This window comes from Typopeltis vanoorti, chromosome 19 (assembly GCF_054136105.1).
Source record: "Typopeltis vanoorti isolate ZY-2024b chromosome 19, IOZ_Tvanoo_1.0, whole genome shotgun sequence".
NCBI lineage: Eukaryota > Metazoa > Arthropoda > Arachnida > Uropygi > Thelyphonidae > Typopeltis > Typopeltis vanoorti.
In genome coordinates, this window is record NC_143567.1 from 90207221 (window position 1) to 90224864 (window position 17644).

The 17644-nt window shown below is 36.4% G+C and overlaps 1 protein-coding gene across 4 annotated transcripts in view; it reads left to right on the top strand.

Moving 5' to 3' along the window:
• Window positions 1-17644, top strand: part of LOC150096328 (protein AMN1 homolog) — a 164024-nt gene that overhangs the window by 43005 nt on the left and 103375 nt on the right. For all 4 annotated transcript variants that reach the window (XR_016549951.1, XR_016549950.1, XM_090409358.1 and 1 more), the window contains exon 4: window positions 5632-5849. Coding sequence is in view for 2 of the 4 variants with exons in the window: in XM_090409358.1 (XP_090265484.1) it covers window positions 5632-5849 (218 nt within the window). In the remaining 2 variants the exon portion in view is untranslated. The remainder of the gene's footprint in view (window positions 1-5631; window positions 5850-17644) is intronic.

Below are 17644 nucleotides of genomic sequence, written 5' to 3' on the forward strand. Positions count from 1 at the left end.
GGAGGAAAGAGTGCTGTAAAAGGAATTAGAGATGATAAAGGTGAAATGAAAACAGGAGAAAAAGATATCCTTGAAGTATGGAGTAATTACTTTGAAAAACTGCTAAATGAAACAAGCAGTGATGACAGCACAGTGATAAAAAACACTGACCAGGCATGCAGTCAGGAATACATATCCATACTTGAAGTAGAAAAAGCCATCAAAGGCTAGAAATGTGGAAAGGCAGCAGGAGTAGATGATATTCGACCAGAAATGCTGAAGTATGGTGGTATAAGAGTCTTACAGTGGCTGCACTGCATAGTTCAGAAAGCCTGGACAGAGGGACGAATTCCCGATGATTGGAGTAGAGCTCTCATAGTACCTATATATAAAAAGGGAAATAAAACTGAATGTGAGAATTACAGAGGTATTTCCCTACTGAGTGTTCCTGGCAAGATCTATGCAAGTATACTTGAGAAACGGTTGAGAAGAATTGTGGAAGAAAAGCTTGGTGAAGAACAAGCTGGATTCAGGCCAAATAGAGGCTGTCAGGATCAGATCTTCACTTTACGACAAATAGTCGAGAAAGCATGGGAATATAACAAAGATCTGTATTTAAGTTTTGTCGATTTGGAAAAGGCATATGACAAGGTGCCAAGAGAGAAGCTATTCAATACGCTGCAGTTATATGGTGTCAATGGGGCATTATATCAAGCAATACTCAGTCTTTATTTGAGTTGTAAGTCAGCAGTTAGAATTGAAGGAAGTACAGGAAGATGGTTTAATGTTAAATCTGGTGTGAGACAAGGATGTACATTATCCCCTCTGTTATTCATTATCTATATGGATCACATTATGAAGGAATGTGGTATTAAACCTGATATCAAAATTGGAGATGTTAATGTCAGCTCTTTGCTTTATGCGGATGATGTTATACTTCTAAATAAATCCGCTACAAATCTGCAAGATTCTCTGACTAAATTGAATAGCTGTTGTAATAGATATGGTATGAAGGTCAGCAATAAAAAGACAAAGACAATGAAAATAGGCAGAATCATTGAAAATGTCAACTGTGTTGTGAATGGAGAACCTGTGGAACAAGTAAAACATTTCAGCTACTTAGGCACAATTTTTACTGAAGATGGTAAATTAAATATAGAAATAGACAACAGAATCAGCAAAGCTGGTATGGTGGGAAGTCAATTGAATAAATTCATATGGAATAAGAAAGAAATTAGTCGGAACACTAAATTAGCTGTATACAAGACTGTGTTCAAACCAATTTTAACTTATGGATCTGAGAGCTGGGTCAGAAGTAAAACACTTGACCAAAGACTAGAGACTGCAGATATGAGAGTCCTGAGAAAGATTAGAGGCGTGAACAGATGGCATCAATGGCAATATCATATTAAAAATGAGGATATTAGGAAAGAACTTGACATTGTCAGCATCCAGGAATGCGTTAGCAGAGCTAATCTCAGATGGTATGGTCACTTAAATAGAATGGGAGAGGAAAGATTAGCAAAACAAGTGTTCTCTGCCAGGTTGGCAGGAAAACGACCCAGAGGAAGACCAAGATATAGGTGGATTGATACGGTACAAAGTGCCTTAGACGATAGAAATTTAAGATCTGATAATGTTGGAGTCTTGACAAGTAACAGACTGATTTGGAGGAAAATTGTAGATAGGAAGTTAGTAATGATGTAATTTTTTCATGTAGTACTGTCATATCCTGTACACCCCTTGAGGGTACATGGCAGGAATTTGATGATGATGATGATGAAAACAGTTGATTGAGGACTACAGAACAGATATATTTCTAAGGGGGAAAACAGGAAGTGAATAGATGGCATCAGCGGAAGAATATATTTAAAAACATTACATGAGAACATTAAAAAATTACATTAGAAAAGAACATTGCATTATTAATATTATTATTTGAGAATATATAGTTAAGTGGAAAATATCTAAAATGATAAAATCATTTTATTCAATGATGAAATTATTTTTTCTTCATGTAAAATTTATAAAAAAAAAAAAAAAAAAAAAAAAAGAGACAAGATATTCGTGGGTTAGGAATGCTTTTAGAAGATAAAATGTAAGAGGTGGTCATATCAGAAACCTAGCAAATAATAGATTTACAATTTGCTGGTCTGATAATTGAAGGGGTGGTTAAATAATTAGGTGGTATACAACTTATTATCCAGTGAAACACCATTGCCCTACTTATTAGAGGCTTGAAATGGCTGCTACCGTGTTTTGTCTCCAGAGTATTGTTGCCAGTTTCCATAACCTCCCTCCCCCCCCCCCTTTTTTTTTTCGTTATATATATATAATGCCTTCTTTGTATGCTGAAAACACATTTATTAATAAATAGAACACCGCCACCTCCTCCATTTGAGGGTGTAGCAATAAAGTTTCAAAGGCCATCTGCTAGATAGTACACAGGACTGAACCTGATAGATAGCATATCTGGAGGTTTCATGATCAAATATCAAATCTTGCTGCTGCATGCTCTGCTAGGTTGTGCCTGAAGGGAGTCCAAGTATCACAGCATGCAGGGTGGGGGCACCGTCAAGGCTATGCTTTCACTCTATTTCTGGGAGTTATGTATGCAAGTCTCTCGCTTCTGCTGCTTTGACTTGAGCCATTAATATACAGCATATGTTTGATGGCTGAAATCAAAAAACTAGCTTCTCGCTTGGTTTACTCTATAATCTGAAGCAGTTATGAGCAAATAATCAACAAATCTGAAGCATACTTTGTAAAGCCCAAATGTATGGTTGTCTTTTGCTCAGCTAATAGTCAAGCCTTATTCCCTTGTTAAGGCATAATTTCTCCCCTTTCTCCTTGATTCCACCTCATGTTCATATTCTGATGTTGCCATCGTAGCAACACTCAAGAATAAGGTATACTTCTTGATATCAGTCTTCTCCTTCAATTATTTTATAGATAACCAATGCAAATCACCTCATATAGTACCATGAACTGCTCACAGCATGCCTCTTTTTGATCTTTTGCTTGAAGGACATCAGAAAAATCCTCATTAGTGACCACCAATATGGATTCTACTATTCCTGATCTAGAGCAGAACTACCCACTAACCTGACCCATCTTTAGGCAACATGCCTTTGAAATTTCAAGAGCTTCTCCAAATCTTTCTATGGTGGTATCTGGCATCAAGGCCTTCTCTCTGATCTATGATCTTATTGTTTCCCTCTTCCTCTTTATGATCAGACTGCCAACTTCCTTGCATCAGATTTCTCTATCAATGCTGGAGTACTCCATGTGTGTATGCGGAGGGGTTGAACGAGCACATTCACAGACTACAAAATCTCCACCCCAATTACTTTTGTGTATCTGTTTTAGCCAAAGAAATTAAATAGAAAATATTATTTATATGTGAGGATATTCATCCTCATCCACAGTATGTTTGAAATGCATTGGAAATTCTGTTATCCTTTCAGCTTCCTCTGTAATTTGTAATTTTGGTTCATTATTTGAACCTGGATATTCCACGGTATTCAGGAGACTCAGAAAAAGACTCATTTGCTCCCTCCTTTATTAAATTCATTGAACACATTTCCAGCCTTATCCTTGATTAATGCCTGTGCTACAGGAACATGTCATTAACCCATAAGCATTTTTTCATCCTCTCCATCACTATCCCAAGTGAATACACCATGTTGGAGGTGCTCACATGGATAATTTAAGAATTTTTTGATTTTCCTAGAATTCTTCATTATGTTTGTAATAGTTGAATAGGCTAAGTTTAGAGCACTATACACACACTTAGGTTTTCTTTTACCAGCTTCTATTCTTTTTATAACTTCAGTTTTTCCCTCTAAACTTATGCCTTCTTATTAGCATGTTTCCTGAGCTTTCACTACTATTGAGAATCTTTCATGGATTTCATTTTTTACTGTAAATATTAAATAACACTTTATGCATAGTTTATTATGCACTAATTTTTAATCACTAAATGCATCATTATAATGCTGTATTAGTGATTAAAAATAATAGTGATACAAATAAAAATCACATTGTAATGCTTCACTGAATGACACTTCAAATGCAGTATAGTTGAAAGAAAACTGGCAGGCAGAATTTCCTGAATGTTTGATTTGTGTGGAATTTGACCGTTTTCATTTCCATAGAGGAAGGAAAAAGTCCTTTTTAGTAATTTTTATTAAATTTTGTCTATTTACAAAATTTGTTGTTTAATTTGTACATAAATGATATAGGAAATGGCTTAAAGAGAGATATTCAGTTGTTTGCTGATGATGCGAAATTGGGTAGTGCAATAAAAAATCAAGCTGATGTTGAGAGTTTGCAGGATGATTTAAATAAGCTGGTAAAATGGGCAAAAGGAAATGGATGTCAGTTCAATGTGGAAAAGTGTAAAGTTATGCATTTTGGGATTAAAAGATTACCGGCTGTGTACTACATTGATGGAACTGTACTCCAAGAGATTGATGAGGCGTGGGGACACACCTTAGCAATGTGTCCCCTGATGAGTTCAGGGGACACATTGCTAAGGTGTCCAAGTTTGCACATAGGATTACTTGGTTATTGAGGAACACACTAACATCCAGAGATAAAGAGGTTATTATTCCCCTTTATAAAGAGTTGATATTTCCACATTTGGATTACTGTGCTCAGGTCTGGTCACCTGGATTCCTTGGAGATGAGGAGGTTGTGGAGAGGGTTCAGAGGAGAGTGACTAAGTTGGTGAGTGATGTAAAAAATGCTCCCTACATTGATAGATTGAGAGCTTGTGGATTGCAGAGGTTGGTTGATAGGTGGAGAAGAGGGGATATGATAGAAATATTTAAATTACTAAATGGTTGTGTTAAGATTGGTGCAGGAGAAATGCTTCAGCTGTGTGATAGTGATGGAAGAACAAGCAGTCATCCCTGGAAATTAAGGAAAAGCGTAGTTAACAAGGGTGTGAGAACGAGGTTTTTTGCCTGGAGGGTGGTGAATGAGTGGAATGCATTGCCTGACTCAGTTGTGAGTTCTTCATCTGTAAATGAATTCAAGAACAGATATGATAGATATTGTTTTGATAGTTTAATGAGTCTACTGACTCCATGGAGATACCCATAATAATAATAATTATTATTCTGAATTGGCTTAAGTAAGAGCTTTTTAAACCAAGATCACTCCATGTAGTGTTTTCCTTGCTATTTAATGTTTTTAATATCCCAGTAATATTATTATTATTCAGAGAGACATCCAGGTGTCTATAGTGCATTGTTCTAGATGCTATAACTTACGTCACACATGTGCTTACTAATGAATGTAATGAATATCACTAACGAATATCACAAATATCACCTACACCAGCTGTCATACATTTCTTGAATTCATTGATGAAACATAGATTTCACAAAATATAGCTTTCTCTGATATTTAGGAATCATTCCAGAAATGCAAACAAGTTTTAATTAAACACTCATATAAATATCTGCAAGCATTGGTGTCATATGATGGTGGCATAGGCTATGAAAATAAATAAATAGAAACCCAGATCATAAATATTTACTATTTTCCACTGATACATTAATTTATGAGCACTTATAGCATGATGTTATAAATGAAGCTATTTAAAAACAAATGTGTTTTTTTATTTAATTTTTTTTATTGCAGGATTGTGTGAAGTTTTTAATGTGTGCAAACATCTTCAGGTAGTTTATTTAAGAAGATGTATCACTGTAACTGATGATGCTATAATTACCTTAGCCAAGAGTTGCCTTTCTCTTCGGGAATTGAACATCAGCTTTTGTCGCCATCTGACTGACAATTCACTTCAGGCCCTGGGAATGTACTCTTCTTTATTAATGAGCATTGACTTCTCAAGTACAAATGTGAGCCTTTTTCTAAGTCCTCCTTTCCCATAATATATCACATGAATTAAGCAGTATTAGTATTTTAAAATTTTGTTTTGGCATAAGCTCTGATGCTAATTTCTCTTACTGGCTTACTTCAGTATATTAATTTCTTTTTCTGTGATTTAATACTTGGCTGTGCTAGCCTGTTTGGCCAGACAAATAGCATTACTACCTTCTGAGCTGCATTAGGTTCAATTTCCAATTGGACACAAATGTTAGTGAAGGCTTATAGTTGGTAAATGATTTTCATTGTGTGTGTGTGTGTGTGTGTGTGTGTGAGTGAGAGAGAGAGAGAGAGAGACTTTATTCTGTTTACTGGAGACTTGTAGTGGCTTGAGAAAAAAAAAAAAAAAGAAAAAGGTGTCTATAGTGCAGTGTTTTAAATTCTGTCGTTTACATCACATATGTACTTAATGATAAATATCACTAATGCATATCACAAATGTCATGCATTAACAAATAGGATGTTAGAATTTTGGCCATTTAAAATAGCTCTGCACCTGTGCCTGTTTTTATGCCTGAGCACATATATCTGTAAGTAATTGAATAATTACTTTGCAGCACTTGGAAAGATTAAAACCTGGATTTATGTTTAATACCTGAGATTTAATGTGATCTCTACAGATTACAAAATGTATATTTCTATCTAATGGAAGAACAGAATAAGTTTTTGAAGCATTCTAGAATATTTGCTGTCTTTTAGTTTGGTCACCATTTGGGTTTGTTGTCTCTGCATGTCTCTTCAGTACATTGATAGATTTTTCAATGCACTCATAGTGCAGGATATTACAAATACATCACAAGCTATAAATGAGGTTCTTTTAATAGACCATGTTTATTGCCTATGGTAATGTGCTGTAATGCCACATATTAAACAACTCTTGAACCAAACATTGAGCTAACATCAACATCCTTTTAATGAATGTAACATGAATGATCACGTGATTACCCAGTCAAAAGAAACCAAGTGTTTTGAAATACTTGAAAAATCCTACACCAGAGTAGCTATGAAGCAAAGAAAAAGCTTAGATTATACAGGTATTTCATATGGACTTTAATGGAATAATTTACAACACAAACAGAAATAATTAAACAACATGTTTGATTTCAATATTTTGTCTCAGTCAAAGAGACATCATCAGGAATACAATGTTAATACTGTAATAACACACACAAAAATACACAAGAAACAATAATTGGAAGAAATGAAGAAGAATCAAGTCTAAAGTCCTTTGAGGGACACCCTCTATGGGTGCTGTTGGCTAGTCTTCAGCCTAAGGATTAATTTCCCAAATTTTGAGAAGTTTAATACAACCATATGTATTAAGATTAGGCTGACTTTTTTAAGTCTGCTGCAGATTCTAAAAAGAGTCCTTCAAGTTTGCTGTGATGGAACATGGTGATTTTCTTCCATCTGATTCTGTGTAAGACATCCAAGGCATAGTCTGCTAGACCTGATTGACAATAGTGGTGGCAGATGTATTTCTTTGTGTTCTTCTAAGTGGATGTTAGCAGATCTCTCAGTCTGACCATAATATGATAATTTGTAAGATCAAGAAATCTTGTTAACACCTAGAATTCATTGAATTCTAGGTGCTAACAAATCTTTGCCCTGGTTTACAAACCTCATTTGAAGCTGGCTTCAAATGAGGTTTGTAAACCAGGGCAAAGTTTGAAAACAGTGCAGAGATTATATTTCTTCAAACTTCTGGTTTTTATTATTATTATTATTATTACATGACACCTCCAGGGAGTCTAAAGACTCATCAAGGGAGGACACTTACTCTACTACAACTCTCCGTCTCTACTACTCAATCCACCAACTTCAACTACTTTCATCATCTACACCAACAGCATCTACCACTGACCACCACCATCACTAGTATTTTCACAGACAATCACAAACATCCATGCCCACGGTGGGATTTGAACCTGCAGCCTTTTTGGCTGGAGAACGGATATGCTAATCACTCAGCCAACCAGGCCGGCATTATTATTTTTCTTTTTGCTGTAAATTATTCTGTTAAAGTGCAACATGAAATGTAAACCAGCACCTAAGCCTAAACACTTGACTATATAGAGGTCATGCTAAATCTCAGCCATTTAAACATAAATCTAGGTTTTAATCTTATTGATATGCTACAAAGTAAAGATTGAGCTCTTGCAAGATCAAACACAGAGCTATCATAAAGTGCTAAGCAAGGTATTACAGTAGCATTTTGTTTACCACTGTCCTATTTAGGAATGGTATGGGGTATTACAAATACATCACAAGCTATATATCATGACAATTATGGAAACAACTACCATGTTAGAGGAAAACTTTAGTTTTATATAAACCAAATAAACACTCAATATTTCAACCTTCACATTAAGGTCATTGTCTGGAGCATACCTATATATACAAAGAAAAAACAAGCTGCACTACAATCTAACATTTTTCGTAATGACTTTCATAAAACAATTGTTCAATAATAATTTTCTACTTTTATCATCATCATCATCAAATTCGTGACATGTTCCCTCAAGGGGTGTAAAGGATATGATAGTACAACGTGAAAAATTTACATCATTACTAACTTCCTATCCACAATTTTACTCCAAATCAGTCTGTTACTTGTCAAGATTCCAACATTATCAGATCTTATATTTCTATCGTCTAAGGCAACGCTTTCCAAACTGTGGGCCGCTGCCCCCTTGGGGGCCATAGGTTTTGTTGAAGGGGGCCGCGAAATAATGAAAACAAATTTAAAATGTTTTAAGACTAAGTAGATGTTTTTATTTTAAAAGAAATGTATTTAACTTTTATTATTTATTATTTCTTTTTTGTTATTTTTTATATTTTAATGGAAAAATTCACACATCGGTGTTGGTTCACAAACTTTGCTTCCTGCATATTTCGGCGCTTAATGAATATTAGTAAATATTGCTTATTCATATGTTTCATTTCAAAGCAGTGGTTAATTGTATTTACTTCGAATGCTCTCCATGGAAGTTCCAAATCTTCCTGTCCCTTTCATCACGCGTTCGTAATCAGGGACTATTGATACTGACTTTATATACATATCAAAACTCGTTTTATATTATCACTGTCATCCGAGGTAGTTTTCTGTTACCAATAAAAGTTTCGCATATACTTCACAGATGAAAAAAAGTTTAAACAAGTTCATGTGGGGAAATAGTAACTTGCTTGCAGTGGTAAACAACACGCCCTCCCTAACAGCCACTATACTGCAGAGGCAATAAAAACAAGTACTTTTATTATGCCAGTGAATAAGGTATGAGGAGTCTGTGTAATATATTTCTCAACAAATAGTACAATTAGGGACAACTGGGATAAAAACACACTAATTAATGAATCACATGTCCCCCTCATACAGAAACTATGCTGTATAGACTGAAACAAAACCATATGTTGCATGGGCAAACACAGTATCTAACTAAAAACTATTGTTATTAATTAGATGTGTGTAAGTTCGATTTCCCATGGCAGCAATAAAATTCAACCGAACGCGTTAAAATTCGTAAAAGTGTTAAAACTAAGTAATATATATATATATATATATATATATATATATATATATATAATGAATGTTATGGCAGTTTCACATATGGAATTCGGTTGAAGAGAGTTAGCATTTCAACTCAATTGTTAGCTATGCTTTTATCTATCAGTTGCGCAATCTTTTGTTAATACCGCACCAATCATATGCACATTTTAATAACCTGCCTTTGCTGTCTGTTTCGCGTTAGGCTTAATTACCGTAAAGGGAGAAAAGTCACAAAAGAGAAAAATGTTCCTGGTCTGGGGATTCCCTTATTCAGGTAATATTCACTAATTTCACGTTATCAGTCTGTGGTGTGCCAGTATCGGTAAGTGGTGATATTATTTGATCTATTCTACGTTAAAAAATTTAACCCAGAGATGGATAAGTGGCTGATAAAAAATAAAAATTCCGCAAACAATCAGAAGAAGCAGAAACAGACTCAAAAAAAGGACAGTATTTCATATTTTACCAGAACAGCCCGCATCGTCTTCAGAACCAAACAGTAAGAGGAAAAAAATTTAATATATGCATTTGATTTTTGCAATATTCGCTGTGTTTGTTTTGTATTGAATATAAATACAATAAATATTATAATAATATATCTCTCTATTACGATTTTTTTCGAGGGAGGGGGGCGTGAAATATTTTAATTTTTCCAAAGGGGGCCCTGACATCCAGAAGTTTGGGAAGCACTGGTCTAAGGCACTTTGTACTATGATCCACCTATATCTTGGTCTTTCTCTGGGTCGTTTTCCTGTCAGCCTAGCAGAGAACACTTGTTTTGCTAATCTTTCCTCGCCCATTCTGTTTAAGTGACCATACCACCTCTGCTAATGCATTCCTTGATGCTGACAATGTCAAGTTCTTTCCTAATATCCATGTCTTTAATATGATATTGCCATTGATACCATCTGTTCACTCCTCTAATCTTTCTCAGGACTCTCATATCTGCAGTCTCTAGTCTTTGGTCAAGTGTTTTACTTCTGACCCAGCTCTCACATCCATAAGTTAAAACTGGTTTGAACACTGTCGTGTATACAGCTAATTTAGTGTTCCGACTAATTTCTCTCTTATTCCATATGAATTTATTCAATTGAGTTCCCACCATACCAGCTTTGCTGATTCTGTTGTCTATTTCTGTATTTAATTTACCATCTTCAGAAAAAATCGTGCCTAAGTAGCTGAAATGTTTTACTTGTTCCACAGGTTCTCCATTCACAACACAGTTGACATTTTCAATGATTCTGCCTATTTTCATTGTCTTTGTCTTTTTATTGCTGACCTTCATACCATATCTATTACAACAGCTATTCAATTTAGTCAGAGAATCTTGCAGACTTGTAGCGGATTTATTTAGAAGTATAACATCATCCGCATAGAGCAAAGAGCTGACATTAACACCTCCAATTTTTATATCATGTTTAATACCACTTACCTTCATATTGTGATCCATATAGATAATGAATAACAGAGGGGATAATGTACATCCTTGTCTCACACCAGATTTAACATTAAACATTTTCCTGTACTTCCTTCAATTCTAACTGCTGACTTACAACTCAAATAAAGACTAAGTATTGCTTGATATAATGCCCCATTGACACCACATATAACTGTAGTGTATTGAATAGCTTCTCTCTTGGCACCTTGTCATATGCCTTTTCCAGATCTACAAAACTGAAATACAGATCTTCATTATATTCCCACAATTTCTCAACAATTTGTCATAAAGTGAAGATCTGATTCTGACAGCCTCTATTTGGCCTGAATCCAGCTTGTTCTTCACCAAGCTTTCTTCTACAATTCTTCTCAACCATTTCTCAAGTATACTTGCATAAATCTTACGGAACACTCAGTATGGAAATACTTCTGTAATTCTCACATTCAGTTTTATTTCCTTTTTTTATATATGGGTACTATGAGAGCTCTACTCCAATCATCAGGAATTCGTTCTTCTATCCAGACCTTCTGAACTATGCAGTGCAGCCACTGTAAGAGTTTTATACCACCATATTTCAGCATTTCTGGCCGAATATCATCTACTCCTGCTGCCTTTCCACATTTCAAGCCTTTGATAGCTTTTTCTACTTCAAGTATGGATATGTATTCCAGACTCCATGCCTGGTCAGTGCTTTTTATCACTGTGCTGTTATCACTGCTTGTTTCATTTAGCAGTTTTTCAAAGTAATTACTCCATACTTCAAGGATATCTTTTTCTCCTGTTTTCATTTCACCTTTATTATCTCTAACTCCTTTTACAGCACTCTTTCCTCCATTTCTAAGCTTCTTCAACAACCGCTAGAATATTTTGCCACCTTCTTGATATTTATTTTCTATGTTCTTGCCAAAGTTCTCCCATGACTTTTGTTTAGGTCCTCCCATTACATTTGTCTCTGTATTCTCTAAGAGCACAAGCTGACTTATTTGCCAGCAACTTTTGATATGCTTTCTTCTTTTCCTTCACTGCCTCTCTAACTTCCTGTATCCACCATGGAGTTCTGATTTTTCTTTCCTTGTAGACAACTTCATCACATGCCTCTCTGGCTGAATCAATGAAAGTTTTCTTCAAGGTTTGCCACTGAATCTCCAAGGTGTGGTCCCTGTTCTCAAACTCTTTCATTTTATCTTCAATAATCTTTGTGTATTTTAGTCTACAGTTCACAACTGAGAGATGCTCAACTTTTATTCGCTTTAAAACTTTCTTACATGTCATTCTTTTCAATATCAAATTCAATTTTATCCTGCTCAAGACTAAATAGTGATCACTTCCAATTTCAAATCCTCTGTGCACTCTGGTGTCCTGGACCAGGGAGTAAACATCACTATCAACAATAACATAGTCAATGACTATGTTATTGTTGACATAGACTTTTCTTATTCCTTGCCTCTTCTTTCCATGTGAATTTATGCATATTATTATGTTGGAACTTGGTGTTAGTAATAACAAGTCCATATCATGAGCAGAAATCCAACCGATATTTGCCATTATTATTAGCTTTGCTCTTTTCTCCAAATTTTCCCAAAATATTTATGTATGTCAGATAATCACTTCCTACTCTGCTATTTAGATCCCCAACAAGACCAACTTTTCCTTTTTAATTGTGTCAGTAGCTTTCTCTAGAGCCTCAAAAAATTCTTCCACTTCTACCTTAGTAGAGCCTTCTGGCACAAATAAGTCTAATTGTCCAGTTCCCCACATCACTGTACTTGAGACTGCCTGCCATTCAAGAAGATTAGCCTCGTATTTAGTGTTGAATACTATGGCCACTCCTTCTTTTCCTTGATTGTTATTGCCTGAATATAACATTTTGTATTTATTGCTCAGAAAGATCTCACCAGTTTTGGTCTTTTTTGTTTCAGTCACACCTATTATGTCGATCTGGTACTTATCTAATTCCTCAGCTAGCTCCATTTCTTTGCCATTCAGGGTTCTTATGTTGATAGTACCGATCTTTAACTCTTGTGATGTTGAGTTGGGGTGTGATTTCAGATTTGTTCCAGTAGCTGACTTTTCTCTGTTCGCCCTGGTTCCCTGGCGAAAACAACGGGGGCCTTGTTTAACCAGGTGACATCCTAGCCAGCATGAAATTTTGCCATGTTCTACCATCATTTTCTATATTGGTTTAAGCGAATAAGAATACAATTTGGTCGGCTAAATCCCAAATTGCCATCCCATCCTCGTTCGTTCTGTATCCAGGTAGATACCCAACAGAGTGCACCACGATAGGGTGAGGATTGGACATTAGGTCAGAAGTCCTGGTCGGTTCTCCGCATTCCTTTAAAGGCTATGTGGTGGTCTCCTCTCAGTTATAAAGCTTTGACCATTAAGCACTCCTTTCTACTTTTATTATAACATTATATTGACCCTCAGTATTATTTTGGTTAATTCTTGGAATGTATCCTGAGTGCTAACCTGAGCATTACTGTACTCTGATAACACAAATAGAATTCGTGTACTATTTTCTGTAAACAGCTTATATAATTTTGTATACCCAAATACATTCTTTATAGTAAGGAAAAAAACTAGCTATGTTCATGTAAATGTGTATGTAAGTGTATTATTAATTGACATTTCAGGACATCACGGAAGACCACACTTTTCTGTTGTTGATTTTATTTTATTTTGGAGGTTTAATGGATTTTTTACAACACTCAAAAAGAATTAAAATAGAATTTAATACTTCCTATATTTCGTCCTAGTCACTAGGACATCTACGGGGATTACAAAAACAATTAATGTAACATGCACACAAAAAACTTACAATACTAAGCCCAACCACGTGGGTGACACTAAAGTCCTATCTAGGTGGAGTGCCCTCTAAGGGCGGTAGTAGGTGGCCTGGAATGTAAGGTGGGACCTCTGGTGATGAGTGTTTCCCAAATCTTCGGAAGCTTAATGCAACCGTATTTGTTAAGATTTGGTTGGTTTCTGAGAGCTGCTGCTGCTTCTAAGAAAAGTCTCTCTCTTTCTTGAATTTGCTGTGGTGGAGCATGGTGGTTTTCTTCCATGATACTCTGTGGGTGGTGTCCAAAACATGGTCAGCCAAGCCTGAATGGCCATAGTTGTGTTTAACGATGTACGACTTGTGTTCCTCCAGGCAGATGGATGCTGATCTGCTTGTCTGTCCAAAGTACACCAGCTTACAGGAACAGGGTACTTTGTAAACTCCAGGCAGAGAGAGAGGAGGGAGCTGATCTTTCGTAGAACAGATAAGGGTAGCAAGTTTGCAGTAGGGCTTATATGCTGTGTGTAGGTTATGCTTTTTTAGTATCTTGGCTATTTTTTCTGAAGTGCCTCGGATGTAGGGTATGGTGATGGCATTTTTAAAATCTTGTTGACGAGAGGGACGGGGAATGGGGGAGGAATTGATTATTTTTTTGATACTGTGTTCGCTGTAGCCATTGGAGAGGAAAGTTCTGTGTATGTGGTTAAGCTCAGTAGTGAGGGCAGTTCCACTGGAACAAAGATTGTGGGCTCTCTTGGTAAGCGTTTTAATGATGCCATGTTGTTGTGAGGGGTGGTGGTGGGAGAGTTTGTGAATGTATCTGCCTGTGTGTGTGGGTTTTCTGTATACAGTGAAGGCAAGTATATCATTAGGCAGGCGCGTGACTAAGGTGTCTAGGAAGGGCAAACAATTGTTCTTTTCCTTTTCCATAGTAAACTGGATTCTTGGATGTAGGCTGTTGAGATGACCGAGGAAGGAGTCTAACGTGTCTGGGCCATGAGGCCAAATAGAGAACACATCATCTGCATATCTTAGCCAGATAGAAGGTTTGAGTGGGGCTGAGTGTATGGCTCGTTTTTCGAAATCTTCCATATAGAAATTGGCCAGGGGGGGGGGGTGAGAGGGGGGAACCCATGGCGGTTCCCTCTATCTGCTTGTAGATTTTGTTATTCCAAGAGAAATACCCAGAGTTGATGGCAAAGGAAAAGAGATCTAAGATGTCAGAGGGGAAAACGTTTTCTAAGAGAGATAAAGTGTCAGTTAAGGGAATATTGGGAAAACGAGCCATAGACTCAGCCCCACTCAAACCTTCTATCTGGCTAAGATATGTAGATGATGTGTTCTCTATTTGGCCTCATGGCCCAGACACGTTAGACTCCTTCCTCGGTCATCTCAATAGCCTACATCCAAATCCAGTTTACTATGGAAAAGGAAAAGAACAATTGTTTACCCTTCCTAGCCACCTTAGTCATGCTCCTGCCTAATGATACACTTGCCTTCACTGTGTACAGAAAACCCACACACACACACAGGCAGATACATTCACAAACTCTCCCACCACCACCCCTCACAACAACATGGCATCATTAAAACCCTTACCAAGAGAGCCCACAATCTTTGTTCCAGTGGAACTGCCCTCACTACTGAGCTTAACCACATACACAGAACTTTCCTCTCCAATGGCTACAGCGAACACAGTATCAAAAAAAATAATCAATTCCTCCCCCATTCCCCGTCCCTCTCGTCAACAAGATTTTAAAAATGCCATCACCATACCCTACATCCGAGGCACTTCGGAAAAAATAGCCAAGATACTAAAAAAGTATAACCTACACGCAGAATATAAGCCCTACTGCAAACTTGCTACCCTTATCCGTTCTACGAAAGATCAGCTCCCTCCTCTCTCTCTCAGCCCGGAGTTTACAAAGTACCCTGTTCCTGTAAGCTTGCATACTTTGGACAGACAAGCAGATCAGCATCCATCCTCCTGGAGGAACACAAGTCGTACATCGTTAAACACAACTATGGCCATTCAGGCTTGGCTGACCATGTTTTGGACACCACCCACAGAGTATCATGGAAGAAAACCACCATGCTCCACCACAGCAAATTCAAGAAAGAGAGAGACTTTTCTTAGAAGCAGCAGCAGCTCTCAGAAACCAACATTAAGCTTCCGAAGATTTGGGAAACACTCATCACCAGAGGTCCCACCTTACATTCCAGGCCACCTACTACCGCCCTTAGAGGGTGCTCCACCTAGATAGGACTTTAGTGTCACCCACGTGGTTGGGCTTAGTATTGTAAGTTTTTGTGTGCATGTTACATTAATTGTTTTTGTAATCCCCGTAGATGTCCTAGTGACTAGGACGAAATATAGAAAGTATTAAATTCTATTTTAATTCTTTTTGAGTGTTGTAAAAAATCCATTAAACCTCCACCATAATGTCCTCACTTAAGCCTCTACACAACAAGATTTCTGTTGTTGAATTTTTCTTTGGCATTACTCAAATTGTTTCTCATGTTTGTACACCAACAAAGTGTACATTCAAACTCCATATGTGTGTGTGTGTGTGTGTATATGTTAAAATTTGCACCTAAAGGGTAGTTGAATGTTGCATGAAATTTGATTGCTGCAGACAAAAATCACTTTGTCTGCAGCAACCAAATCCTTTGCTTATACATTCTTCACATTGGCATGCCTGTTAATAGCTGTGCATGTAATCCCTCCCCCCAGCTAACAGGCATTAAATCATCTTACTGGAGGAAACCAGTGTTCTCCCTAGAAATTTTTACCAGCTGGGTGGAATGAAACATTAGCCGGGTGGTCAGTAATATCAGCCGGGCTGTTTGCCCATTCAAAAGGTCCTGGGGAGAACATAGGAAACTATCTAAGAATGAATTAATGTTGATAGATTGTTGCTGTTATTTGCAATTACATCCAAGGTACTTAGAACATTGTATTATGTCTGTTAAATATGTGCATTCTTTTGGCTGGTTTGTCTATTTTGATTTAAAAAAAAAAAAATAAAATAAACCTGCTTTCCTAGAGGAAAGGCCAAGCCTCTGTGATACTAAGTACTAAGTGGAAGATGAGTTTCATCACCAAGTAATAACCATTACCATTTGTGCTCATTAGAAGCTTGCAGTGGCCATAAACCATATTTAGACTCTAGAGCAAAGTCCTGATTTACTTTTTCACATTTAATATGAGTGATGTTTTAAGCATTATGTTAGACATAGAGAGAAACATCGTTTCTTCTCGGTTTTTTTTTTTTTTGAGGATAATTAAAATAGTTTTTTCAGACTAGTTTCTAGATAGTGTAATGAACTGATTCTAATGTCAGTGCTTTGAAAGCTTCCAGTCAGTTAACAAATAATCTTGTTACCACTATATATGCAAGCATGCTTTGGGAATCAAATAGTAGTGGTATATTGGGTAACAACTGAGGCTATGATTTGTAGAGGAGGTAGGGAAGTTCTCCATGCGAATGGCTTAATAAAGAGTTCATTACCACATATGTCATTTCTATTTCATCTTGCCTGAAACAACTATAGAAAAGTCAAGCAAAGAAAAATGACTATATACAGAAAAAGGCAAACCTTCTAAAACCTTCTAGATTCACTTTACATATGTCTATTGTCATTTAGTTCTAACCTCAGCAGTGTTAATTTTTTTATAATTCACAAATTGCACCTACTTTGTCCTAACAGAAGACTTAAATTTCAGCAACTTCAAGTGTTACTTATCTCATTTTTCTCCAATTATATACCATTTGACTCTCTTCATCTCAAGGACGGAATTTGTGCATAGGTTCTTTCTAATATGTACTATGTCTGAGCATTTCTAATGTAGAATCTTTTCTTTTTTATCTTATTTGCTAAAAAAAAAAATCTGTCTCATTCTATCAAATTCACTTGATATCTCTTGCTCTTCAATTAATGATTCTGAACCTTTTAATTTTCTTTCTTTAAATGTGGAACAAGTAAAGGGTGAAGA